The sequence below is a fragment of the Uranotaenia lowii genome, chromosome 2 (assembly GCF_029784155.1).
Source record: "Uranotaenia lowii strain MFRU-FL chromosome 2, ASM2978415v1, whole genome shotgun sequence".
Lineage (NCBI taxonomy): Eukaryota > Metazoa > Arthropoda > Insecta > Diptera > Culicidae > Uranotaenia > Uranotaenia lowii.
In genome coordinates this window covers 258,518,617-258,531,442 of record NC_073692.1, presented here as the reverse complement: position 1 = coordinate 258,531,442, position 12,826 = coordinate 258,518,617, and the positions used below count along the sequence as shown (strand labels likewise).

Sequence of the window (12,826 nt, the reverse complement as noted above, 5' to 3'; positions counted from 1 at the left end):
CTCTCTAACATTGATTTTAAAAATCCTCGCAACAAGCCCTTTCATTTGGCGTTTTTTCCGAAAAATAGTAAATTTTACTATTTCATAGTTACTAGTGCTGGTAACTTTAACTAGTAACTAGAACTCTCTAACATTGATTTTAATAATCCTCGCAAAAAGCCCTTTCATTTGGCGTTTTTCCCGAAAAATAGTAAATTTTACTATTTCATAGTTACTAGTGCTGGTAACTTTTACTAGTTACTAAAACCGTCCAACATTTATTTTAAAGATCCATGCGACAAGCCCTTTTTTTTAGTTACTTCACTTGTGCACAAAAAAGCAGGCGTTGGCTTGAACAGCAGCAGTGAAAACAAGCTCAACGAATTTGAATCGGTTGAGCCAACAAGCTCAAGCTCCTCTGGAGGCATGAGCTAACGGGCTCACGAGGCAAAAAAAGAGCTAAGGTTTCTTCCAAATAAGAGCTTAGCAATACGAAGCTCCGGAGACAAAAACGATAGGAGCTTCGTCAATTGCTTTGTAAGCGGAGCTATGGAAATAAAGAGCTATGAAGCTCGCTCAAATGAGCTTAATTTTCAATCCCTGACAGAATAATTAATTTTAAAAAAAAATGAATTATTTTAGTTATGGATTCCTGTCGGAACGCTCGGACTTTGCCCAAGCAGTTATCGATGCGGGGATTCGATTCATCGGACCGTCCCCGAAAGTGGTGCAGCAAATGGGTGACAAAGTAGCTGCTCGGCAGGCGGCCATCCAGGCTGGAGTGCCGATTGTTCCCGGAACCGATGGACCCGTGACTACTAAAGAGGAGGCACTAGATTTCTGCAAGAAGCATGGATTGCCAGTTATCTTCAAAGCGGCATACGGTGGAGGTGGACGTGGTATGCGGGTGGTGAAAAAGATGGAAGAAGTTGAAGATAGCTTCCAGCGAGCTAGTTCCGAGGCCAAGGCAGCCTTCGGTAATGGTGCGATGTTCATCGAAAAGTTCATCGAACGCCCAAGGCATATTGAAGTCCAGTTGTTGGGCGACAAAGCTGGTAATGTGGTTCATCTGTATGAACGTGACTGTTCGGTTCAGAGGCGTCATCAAAAGGTGGTAGAAATTGCTCCGGCTCCAAGACTGCCCATTGAGGTGCGAGACAAAATGACCGAATATGCTGTCAAACTGGCGAAACATGTTGGCTACGAAAATGCCGGTACAGTTGAATTCCTCTGTGATGAATCTGGTAACTTCTATTTCATCGAAGTAAACGCACGACTTCAGGTTGAGCACACGGTAACGGAAGAAATTACTGGTATCGATCTGGTGCAATCACAAATCCGAATTGCCGAAGGAATGACCTTGCCAGAGCTTGGTTACTCCCAAGACAATATCAAAACTCAGGGCTATGCTATTCAATGCCGTGTTACTACGGAGGATCCAGCTAACGATTTCCAGCCAAATACTGGTCGCTTGGAAGTGTTCCGATCAGGTGAAGGTATGGGCATCCGGTTGGACAGTGCCTCGGCCTATGCCGGTGCCATTATTTCGCCCTACTACGATTCATTGCTAGTCAAAGTTATCTCACATGCACATGATCTACAGTCGTCCGCTGCCAAAATGAACCGTGCCCTGCGGGAGTTCCGTATCCGTGGCGTTAAGACCAACATCCCATTCCTACTAAACGTCCTGGAGAATCAAAAGTTCCTAAACGGAGTGCTGGACACCTATTTCATCGATGAGCACCCACAGTTGTTCCGCTTTGCCAAGACCAAGAACCGTGCTCAGAAGCTGCTGAATTATCTCGGTGAGGTATTGGTTAACGGACCGACTACTCCACTGGCAACCAAACTAAAACCAGCCGAGGTTCAACCACACGTTCCTCAGTTGCCGTTGGGTAAGTACTTGGTCGATGGGTTAGTTGGAACATGTATATGTGTATATACTTACATTTGGGTTTTTTCAGCATTTAGATTATTTAGGTCACCTCTGGCACAGCTTCTCGAATGCACTTGCTTTTGTTCCTATAGTTATTATTTCATCTGAATCATACTAACTAGGAATCCATCGGATCTGATATTAATTTTAACATTAAGGTGGAAACATTTTAGAGGTAAAAATGAGTTTAAAAACGCAAAAAGATAAATCTCTTAAAAAAGACGGTTAGTGCAGGTCACAAGTTAAACAAACCTACAATTAACCATTGTTTTCTAACCAGCTGCAGTTGCATATCTAGCAACTTGACCATAAAATTGTCAGTGTTCTTAACACATTACGGATAACGGAAAATCTCAGAAATCAATGAACCAAATCTTACAAATTTAGTATCTTTGAATCACTAAAACTGTTGTGTTTAATTTTGTTGAAAAATTAATAAATATTCAATTCGTAACCTCAAAGTTATGCTTCGCAGAATAGCACACTATCAACAAGCGAAAAAACGAGAAATCTCGTACTTGGTCCGCAATGTGTTAAAGCGAACGAACATTAGGTCACTAGCAGTCAAAGTTGGTCGCCATTCTGTAAATTTGAGCTATGAACTCTCCGGTCTAAACCCTAAACATAGACTGTAGACTCTAGGAAAGTTTGACGTTTTGTACATTTTTTCAGGTTCTACAATAAAAAATATACATAGAACCCGTATTGAATACAAGAAATGTTTGATTTTGCATGAATAATTATTATTTTATGTGGAACCTCCCTATAAGGCCAGAAAAAGAAAATATTCTTATCAGTTCTAGAGTTTCAATTAAATACTTTTTGCTGATAATTGCTGTAGGTTTCTTGTTCCTTTACCAATATATACAAAATTTATAATTTTAGAAACCTTTTGACACTTATAACACCAAGGTCCAGGAATAGTAGGAGTAAAAGTTCAAACAGCTGTAACTTGTCAACTACTGATCTGAATTTCACAAACTTGACTTTTTTTAATTACTTAAACTGTCTAGTTTGAGTTTGAAGAACATTATTTTCGTCCAAAATCAAAGAATTTTGAAATTTATATCGAAATGTAGCGGTAACGTTTTTTATTTTTCTGAAAACTTACCTAGACTTTGCCCATGCTTTTCAATGGGTTAATTCATCGTTAAAAATTTGTTAAAATGTTGGATATGCCTTGAGTCAAGGCCGTAGGAAGGAACGACTTCGGCAAGAAAGGGGGAGGGGGTTTCAATGATTGATTTTTTTTTATGATTTGTTTTGCTCAAACAATGCACCAATAAAAAAAACTTTATAACATATAATTTTTGTAACTATATGATTCTTTATTTTTGAGTACTTTGCGTATGCTTATGCTTATGATACATACACAGCCAGATATTGTCAGCATCCCGATGAGTAGTAAAAGTACATTTACTACCCATCTTTGCTCGGCCGAGCCCACCCCAGCAAACATAAAATCGCATTAAAATGATAACTTAAGTCGTTAAAAACGTTACTGCAAATCGTAATTCCAGCTAGCGCAAGTAAAAGGTCGTAAAAATCGTTACTCGAAGTCGGATTAAATGGTTTAAATCGGATATGATAAAATGTACGCCATGTTTGCAGATTTTGAAGACGATTTCGTGAGAGAACAGCTTTGTTGTTCTCTCTGCGATCATCAGTGCAACCAGATTGCTAAAATGACAGAGGCAGCAAATATTGGTGCTGGCAACGGTTCGCATGCATTGATAGAAAAAAAAAACTAGTGCTCTCTTGCATTCTTTCAGTATGTATGAATATGGTGTCGAATATCGTCCAATTTGTATACCCTTATCGCTTCAGTCAGAAGATGAGAATATGTATGTATATTGCCTCCACTTTGGAAGGTAAATGCTGTTTTTTCGAGTTTCATACGATCATTCTATAATGTATATGAAACGTATAACAAAGTTGTTGAGACATATACCTACAAAAATGTTTACTGGGACTGTGCAGTATTAGATGCAAAGACAACTAGATCACATGGAAGAAAAAACGTGGACAACAGTACGACACGTTTCCATGATTAGATTTGGTTTACGTTGTGAGCTTATTTGCTAAAAGAAGTTAGCTCCTGGATACCGGTCGCTGGTTATTCTTCCTCAAATGGATGAAAATAAGGTTATTTCACACAGAAATTCAAAATTTTAGGCGGACTTAGATTTTTATCTGTTTGTTTCAAAACACTTAAATTCTTTGCTTAAATTTAAAAAGGTTGTGATGTAAAAATTTAGAACTTCTTTGTACCTCATATCTGGTCATTGACTTTGGATATAGCGCCATTGCTTGCTGTTTAAAAGAAACATTTATAAAACAGAAAAAAGCGTTATTAAACTTCCATAAAATCTTTGAAATTAGGTTTACTTTTCAAAAGATTTTATGAATAAAAAAAAATGCATTCTCATATATATACCTTTTATTGAAAAAAATTACTGTTTAATCCTTAGAAAACATTTTTGACATTGATTTAAGGAACTAATACATATAAACAAATTGTCCAATTAAATAAATTTTATTTCGAAAACTTCATATCCCTCCCTTTCATCATGATAACATTATTTTGCAGTAAGCCTTGACTTCCCCACGCCTGATTGCAAAAAAAGAACAAGAATACTAACAAGTTTTTCGGCAAATGTTTTGTTCAGCAAACGGATTCAAACGTATTTCCTGATTTCATTGAAATACTTAGTTATATAGCTTGAAAAAATTAGAATATGATAGTTAATGAAAAAAACATACCTTATTCAGAAAAAAGTTTGTTTGCACAGGAAAATTTTGGAGCAAATGAGACATATCTAGTGTGTTGTTTTCCAAGGACTCGAATGAAGGTTGTTTGAGCCACCGCACGCTTCGTAAAATGGGGTTATGGCTTAAATATTTTAAAAATGTAGGGGAATTGAGGGTAAAAACGGCCATTAATCCATTTTACGAAGCGTGCGGTGGCTTGAACATCCTTCATTTGATTCCTCGAAAAAAAAAACACTCAAGATAAGTCTCATTTCGGTTTTAATTTGAAGTTCTTACACGATTTCTTCTGAAATATTTGAAAACTGTTGAGTAATTGAGAGTGATACAGCCATAACTCTATTTTTCGATGCGTACGATGGTTCAAGTAGCCTTCATTTAATTCCTCGAAAAAATTACTCCTTTGTTCCAAAATGTTCCTATGTAAAAAAAACTCGGTAAATCCAGTTTACGATGAGTGAGTTGGCTAAAATAGCCTTCGTTTGGTTTCTCGGGAAAAAAAACCACACAAGATAAGTCTCGTTTGGTTAAAAAATTTCAATTCAGAACTTGTTTTTTTTTCTAAATTGATTGTAAAATGTAGGGGAATAGAGGGTAAAAACAGCAATAACTCTATCTCCAAAGCGTGCGGTGGCTCTAATAGCCTTCATTCGATTTCTCGAAAAACCAGATAGATCTCATTTGCTCCAAGATTTTCCAGTCCGAACAAGTATTTCAGAACTATATTAAAAAATGTTTGGAAAAATAAGAGTGAACCGGCCATTACTCCACTTTCCAATGCGTGAAGTGGCTCAAATAGCCTTCATTCGATTTCTCGGAAAAGATTGTGTGATCTTTTCCGAGAAATCGAATGATGTCTCATTTGATTCAAAATGTTTAAGTCTGGACAAGCTTTTTTCTTTTTTTTCTCAATTAAGGCTGGAACAAATATCAATTTCTTCTTTTGTCAACCAACTGCCCCCCCCCCCCCCCCACCCTTCGAAATTAAAAAAAAAACCCGAAGGAGGAAACAAATAAAGTTTGAAGTATTTTATGTAAATTTCGAAAAAAAATCAAGTATCCGAAAGATTACAAGACCAAAAAACAATTTTTTGGAAGATAAGAGTTATTTAACCTTTTGTATTCTTGATTTTATTTAATTTTTGATAAAAAAAAAACTTAATTTGTACGTTTTGTGCAATGATATAGTATGCGATATTGTTGCATACAAGATTTCGTGCAATTTATTCCAATTTATTTGTTTTTCGCATTATTTTTTATTGTCCCCCCCTCGCGATGTTCCAACTCCGAGTGACAAAAGAAGGATTTGAAATTTCTTCCGGCGTAATTGAAAAATGTAGGTGAATTGAGGGTAAAAACAGCCATAATCCATTTTCCAATACGTGCGGTGGCTCAAAGAGCCTTCATTCGATTGCTTGGAGAACCACATAACAGAAGTCTCCAAAATTTTCAAGTCCGAACATGCTTTTTCTGAACTATTTGAAAAATGTAGCGGAATTGATGGTAAAACAATCATAACTCAGTTTTTCGATGCGTGCGGTGGCTCAAACAGCAATTCGATTTCTCGGAAAAATCAAACAAAATAGGTCTATTTTTGTTTAAAATTTTCACGTCCAAATCAATGTTTTTCTTAATTGTTTTAAAAATACAGGAAAATTAGGGGTTAAAAAGGCACTATAACTCCGTTCGTAAGCTCGTGCGGCGTCTAAAAATATGTATGTCCAATCTATTCTCCGGACATTTTAACTAAAGGAAATTATATTTCCATAAATTTGGATCGTGTAGGAAGGAAGATATTGAATTTCTTCGTGGATTATATACTTTTTCCCCGTTGTGCGTTGGTTCTTTGAATGTTAACGTAACAAAAATATGATTCTCTGGCTTCCCCTAAAAAATGTTAATTTTTAACTTTTTTCGAAGTCTAAGAAACAAAAATTAAAAAAAACTGCAGATATTCTGATGATACTGAAATGTATTTTTTATACTTTTTTTTAACTTTGAATAATGGAAAAACAAATGGTTAGAACTAAATATTAATTGAAGTTCTTTTTTAGTTATTCACGTTACAAGCTTTCAGAAATTATAGATTTTGTACAGTTCGGTTGAAACACAAGGGTTAACATAAGATTTCCAGATTGTTTTCTTAATTTTTCCTCACATCCGGAAATTTGTTTACTAAAAACCGCGCTGAATCCAGAGAAATTCAAAGGAAAGGGTGAAAGATAATCACATGAAAAATATTGTGTATCGAGATATGTACATTAACGGCGTACAAATCTAATTAAAGACTTCCAAAAAATGTTTAAGGTTTACATTTTTGACATACTAACATAATATATTGCATTCACCAAATTTGGCTTTTTAGTTTGGATCTTGATAATGTTGTGTTTTTTTTTCGATATTCTGGCAACTGGCTCTTCCTATTTTTTTTTTCTCTGGAAATTTCAGCAATCTGGGATGCTTTGGTTGACATGATACTCAATCATGAAATTCTCAGCCACATTTCCCTTTTTCAACAGTACTTGGAAACGGTGTGATGTCACTGTAATGTGTAAGGGCATTTATCGGTCTATTGATAACAGAAAATTTACTCAAGCATGTTATAAATACTTGTAGCTAAAGAAACTATAGTATACTAAAGGCTCGTTACTTGTAACCAGATGAAACGCTTTGAGTAGAATTCTAAGCTATCGCTTTGCAGTCACACATGAAAAGTTCTATCAATTTAGCCTTAATCCGTCTTCTAGGCTTTTGGTCACACATAATTGATAACCATTAAAAACTCGAATAATTTAATCTAAAGCATCAAAGTCTATCTCGGTGCTATGTAAACGAAAACATTCCAGATCCACAACTAGGAGCGTAATGGTATAATAAACAGTGCGTCCAGATTCATCGTGATCCATGCTTTAAGCTCGACTTTTAAACTGCTTGTCCACAACGTCTGAAATTATTATGAAAGAACTTTAAGGCTTCATTATGTATGGCAATGGCTCATAAATATACTTATAAACATAGAAACAGAGAGAATCATAACAGCTAGAGCTATTATATTTATTACTTACCTAAACCTTAACGCATGAAATAAAAGACTTATAGATTCTGCATGTTTTATTTAAAAAAAACTATTAAGAACTAAAATACTTTTAAACACAAGGTCCGATGGATTCGAACTCTGGGTGTACCATTCATCATCTGAGGTGATCATTTTAGACCATTTAATGTTCATGAAACACATCTTGGATTACACTGGTCGACAGTAAATTTCAAGCAGAACACTTTTATATCAATCTTCATAGATTTTGGTCTCAAAGGGTATCGATCGCGTTTAATTTCTAAGCTAGTAGGTGCTTAAGTTTGTATCAATTCATACTTTTTTCATATTTTTTTAAGAAAGTGTAAAACATCAAATTATTACAGAAACAATTCTATTGTAATTTCATGCGTAACATTATTCAAAAAAATATGGATAAGAGTATTGTTATAAGAAAACTGCCACAAACTTAAGTGCCTTCTATCGTAGAATCACGTTTCAAAAAAAAACTTTTGAAAATCATCATATTCCTTAAGTCAACATCTATGAAGATTGTCTGCAGCTTTGATTTGTGTTTTCTTTTTTCAATTAGCAGACCAGTGTTGTTTAAGTTACTTTCTTTTCAATGTTTTATTGCTTCGCTTGGTATTGAACAATATTGGCCATTATCAATTGGTATAATAACAAACGGGTTTACAAAATTTGTCAAGATTTGTTTTTCACTAATACTTTTGTGTTACGCAAAATCGTACGCATATGTTTTTCCACAGATCTTTCGCCAGAAGCACTCGCCGAGGAAGAAGAGGGCAAAAAAGGTATCGTTTCGAAAGAGCTGTTCGATATGATATTTTTGAACTTTTGTTAGAATAGTCAAAACGAAACAAAAAGAAACTTCCAAATTGAGTTAAATTAAAATTATGTTTGCCGGAGTTTCTTTTGTTTCACGTTTGAAAATAGTATCGGAACCCTTTAACCTTTTGACTACTTGTCCCCTTCGCTTCCTATTAATCTCTGTGAATAACACCCCTACTGAAAGTAAGAAACAGTTCATGCTGCGATTAATAGTCCAAACGGGTTATTCCGCAGTTACCGATCCACCGCGTGGTTTCAAGGACATCCTGCGGGAGCAGGGGCCTGCTGGATTTGCCAAAGCTGTTCGTGCCCAGAAGAATCTGTTGCTGATGGACACCACCTTCCGCGACGCCCATCAATCGCTGCTGGCCACCCGCGTCCGGTCGCATGATCTGCTCAAGATTTCACCGTACGTCTCGCACAAGTTCAATAACCTATACTCGCTGGAAAATTGGGGCGGTGCCACGTTCGATGTGGCGCTTCGATTCCTACACGAATGTCCCTGGGAGCGACTGGAAGATATGCGCAAGCGTATTCCAAACATTCCGTTCCAGATGCTGCTCCGAGGTGCTAATGCTGTAGGATATACCAACTATCCGGACAATGTGGTGCACAAATACTGCGAACTATCGGTAGGTTAACTGTTCTTGATCAGGAAGTTGAAGCCAATAGAATCATTTTGAAACTTGATGATATTTAACTATTTCTAGGTGCAATGTGGCATGGATATCTTCCGAGTGTTTGACTCGCTCAACTACCTTCCGAATCTGATTCTTGGCATGGATGCTGCCGGTAACGCAGGCGGAGTCGTTGAGGCAGCCATTTCCTACACTGGCGATGTGAGCGACCCCAATAAAAAGAAGTATGACCTCAAGTACTACACAGATCTGGCGGACGAACTTGTGAAGGCCGGAACTCACGTGTTGTGCATCAAGGATATGGCTGGCCTTCTAAAGCCACAAGCTGCCAAGTAAGATTGAATGGTCTTTGCCAGAGAAGCGGGTGGTCTTAAAATTTATTCGATTTCAGGTTACTCATTTCTGCAATCCGTGATAAACATCCGGATGTTCCGATTCACATCCATACTCATGATACCTCAGGAGCCGGAGTGGCCTCCATGTTGGCCTGTGCGGAAGCTGGAGCCGATGTAGTTGACGTCGCCGTTGACTCTATGTCGGGAATGACTTCACAGCCCAGTATGGGAGCCGTCGTGGCATCTCTTCAGGGAACCCCACTTGACACCGGCTTGAATTTGGCTGACATCAGTGAGTACTCTGCGTATTGGGAACAAACCCGAACCCTGTATGCACCATTCGAATGCACAACCACCATGAAGTCCGGTAATGCCGATGTGTACATGAACGAAATCCCCGGTGGCCAATACACCAATCTCCAATTCCAAGCCTATTCTCTTGGACTGGGAGATTTCTTTGAAGATGTCAAGAAGGCATACCGAGAAGCTAACCTTTTGCTGGGAGATATAATCAAGGTCACGCCATCTTCGAAGGTGGTCGGTGATTTGGCTCAGTTTATGGTCCAAAATCATCTGACGGCAGACCAAGTGATGGAACGAGCAGAAGAGTTGTCCTTCCCCAAGTCGGTCATCGAATTCCTGCAGGGTGCTATCGGTACACCACATGGTGGATTCCCCGAGCCATTCCGTTCCCGCGTTCTCAAGGATATGCCCCGTATTGAGGGACGTCCTGGTGCATCTCTACCTCCACTAGACTTTGACAAACTCAAGAAAGACCTCCAAGAATCTCATCCAGATGTGTCGGATCGCGATGTCATGTCTGCTGCCCTATATCCTCAGGTTACAAACGACTACCTTAACTTTAGAGATAAATTTGGTCCAGTCGATAAACTGAACACTCGAGTCTTCCTCACTGGACCCAAAGTTGGCGAAGAGTTCGAAGTCACCATCGAAAAGGGTAAGACTCTAGGCTTCAAAACGCTGGCCATGGCTGAGGATCTCACAGCTAACGGAGAACGCGAAGTCTTCTTTGAACTCAACGGTCAATTGAGATCGGTTCTAATCCGGGATAAGGAAGCCGTCAAGGTGATCAACTGAAGAGTCATCTTATCTTTTGATATTCTTAACCTAGTCTTTTTTTTCAATTCAGGAACTCCACATTCACCCAAAGGCAACCAAAGGAAACAAGGATCAAGTTGGTGCCCCAATGCCGGGAACTGTTATCGGTAAGATCATTCAACCGAAAACCTCTCACAATTGTTTCAATCGATATTCTTTTGTTCAAATTTCCAGAAATCAAGGTCAAGGCCGGTGATCGCGTAGAGAAGGGACAACCGTTGGTTGTTCTATCCGCCATGAAAATGGAGATGGTCGTCCAGTCGCCACGAGCTGGTGTCGTTAAAACCGTAGACATCAATTCCGGAATGAAGCTCGAAGGAGAGGATCTGCTGCTTACCCTGGAATAGACCTAGTACGCACAAGGTTCAACATTGAAGGCCTACAGTACCGTTGGAATATTCTATAAGAAAGACATTTTTCCCACGAACCTACTAAAAATGCTCTTAGGCCAATCAGAGCGTAAACGTTTGGCAGGAAGACTTTTTTTCTGGCATGTCACGTACATACATCTTGTTCAAGTTTTATAATTGGGCAGCGTTTTTGTTTATGTTTTAAAATTCTACGTTAATATTTGTGATGAATAAAAATTTGAATATTTATAGCCCCGTTTATTTTCCATTTCGAATCTCAAGTCATAACGAAATAGTGTTTGAACATTGGAGGTTCCAATTTCTCACGAAAGGTTCTTGAGGTTGACGTTTTTGAGGGAATTATAAGGTAAATTCAGCTCTTCATTGTGTTCAGCAAAACTTAAGTGTTTTTAATAAAAAAAAAACGTTTTTAATTAGTCGTATGCTTTAAAAATTTGGATGGGCTAAACATTTAATCCATTTTTTATGAAGTAACGAATTTTCAACAATTTATGTTAAAAAAAAGTAAAAAATGGAATTTTATTTTAATTTTTTCCTAAAATAACATCATTTTCAACTATTCAACGCCAGCAGATCGTGGCCTAGCATCCTTGTCTTTTTATTTTTTTTTATTTATTTATTATCGTCTTTGGTTGAATGACCGTCCAGACTAATAGCTTAAATCTAAGAAATTCTGCTAAGTGCTAATTTAAACCTACGTTTACACATATTAAAATCAAACAAGTGACACACTGAGTTAAAACGTTCACAACACTTGTCAATAGGATGATTTCTGCCATATGCGGTACGATGATAGGGTATCCAAAGAAACTGGCGTTGTCGAAGTGACCTTGTAGGAACGTAGATATTGGCACGTTGAAGTATGTACGGGGAGTCGACGCGGTGAGTCAAGGTATTAAAAATGAAAACTTGCTGCAATTCGATACGACGCTTTTCAAGTGTGGTTAGGGATATCAGGGCACATCTCTGCTCATACGGTGGAAGTCGGAGCGGTTCGTTCCACGGGAGACGCCGTAGAGCGTATCTGACGAAGCTACGTTGAACCGGCGGTTGCATTGTGTAATCTGAGTAGGAGTCCACACCTGGACGGCATACTCCAGTATGCTACGAACTGACGAACAATAAATGGCTTTCAGTGCGTATACGTCGTCGAAACCTTCGGTGTTCCGGCGAAAAAACCCAAGTGCAGCAAATCCTTTTGCAGAGGTGAGCGCAATGTGTTCGGAGAAAGTAAGTCTGTAATCAATTTTCACTCCCAGGTCAAGAATAGACTTCACATTCTCCAAGCAGAAACCTGATAGTTGGTAGTCAAATCTGATCATGTTTCGGGAACGGGTGAAGTTGATGATCTTACACTTTTAAGCCAACGGTCATGAGATCGAATCCCGGTCGTGAAATAACCTGTCCACATAGTATGATGAAGGTTGGCGATTTTAGCATTAGTGAAATGCTAGCCGGGTACACTTTGGAATTGTATGCCTCAATAATGCAGCACATGCATGTTGATGAGGGTGTCCCAAAATTGCATAATGTGCATAACGATCTTTGAAAAAAGTCAACTTTTTAAAGGTTTGGTTTTAAATAAATTCTGGGTCCAAAAATGTTTACAAAATTTGTGTATTTTATATATTTTTAATTTTGTTTGAGTTAAATACTAAAAAATCATCCAAACTTGTATTAAAACTTTAAATTAGCAAGCCATTTTCTAGAAAAAATAACTTTTTTGTGCAAAATTTTTTGATTTAACTGACCAAAATGTGTACCTAGCGTTAAATATTTTTAACACCAATGCC

At 37.8% G+C, this 12,826-nt stretch overlaps 1 protein-coding gene across 4 annotated transcripts; it reads left to right on the top strand.

Moving 5' to 3' along the window:
- Positions 1-592: 592 nt before the first annotated feature.
- On the top strand, positions 593-11,263 carry LOC129745244 (pyruvate carboxylase, mitochondrial). 4 transcript variants are annotated; one of them, XM_055738190.1, is made up of 7 exons: positions 593-1,874; positions 8,489-8,533; positions 8,805-9,202; positions 9,281-9,540; positions 9,600-10,629; positions 10,694-10,769; positions 10,837-11,263. In XM_055738190.1, the coding sequence occupies exons 1-7, from the start codon at positions 608-610 to the stop codon at positions 11,007-11,009; spliced, it is 3,249 nt and encodes a 1,082-aa protein (XP_055594165.1). In that variant the 5' UTR covers positions 593-607; the 3' UTR covers positions 11,010-11,263. The 4 variants fall into 4 exon arrangements, with proteins under 4 accessions (XP_055594165.1, XP_055594164.1, XP_055594167.1 ...); XM_055738189.1 differs by having other exon boundaries at positions 8,784-9,202; XM_055738192.1 differs by lacking the exon at positions 8,489-8,533.
- The last annotated feature ends 1,563 nt before the right edge of the window (positions 11,264-12,826 follow it).

Bases quoted from the DNA above. Each gene is read 5' to 3' on its own strand.
- LOC129745244 (XM_055738189.1), top strand. From the start codon at position 608: ATGAATTATTTTAGTTATGGATTCCTGTCGGAACGCTCGGACTTTGCC. The intron at 9,203-9,280 runs GTAGGTTAACTG...AACTATTTCTAG, and splicing joins ACAAATACTGCGAACTATCG to GTGCAATGTGGCATGGATAT. The intron at 10,630-10,693 runs GTGATCAACTGA...TTTTCAATTCAG, and splicing joins GGGATAAGGAAGCCGTCAAG to GAACTCCACATTCACCCAAA.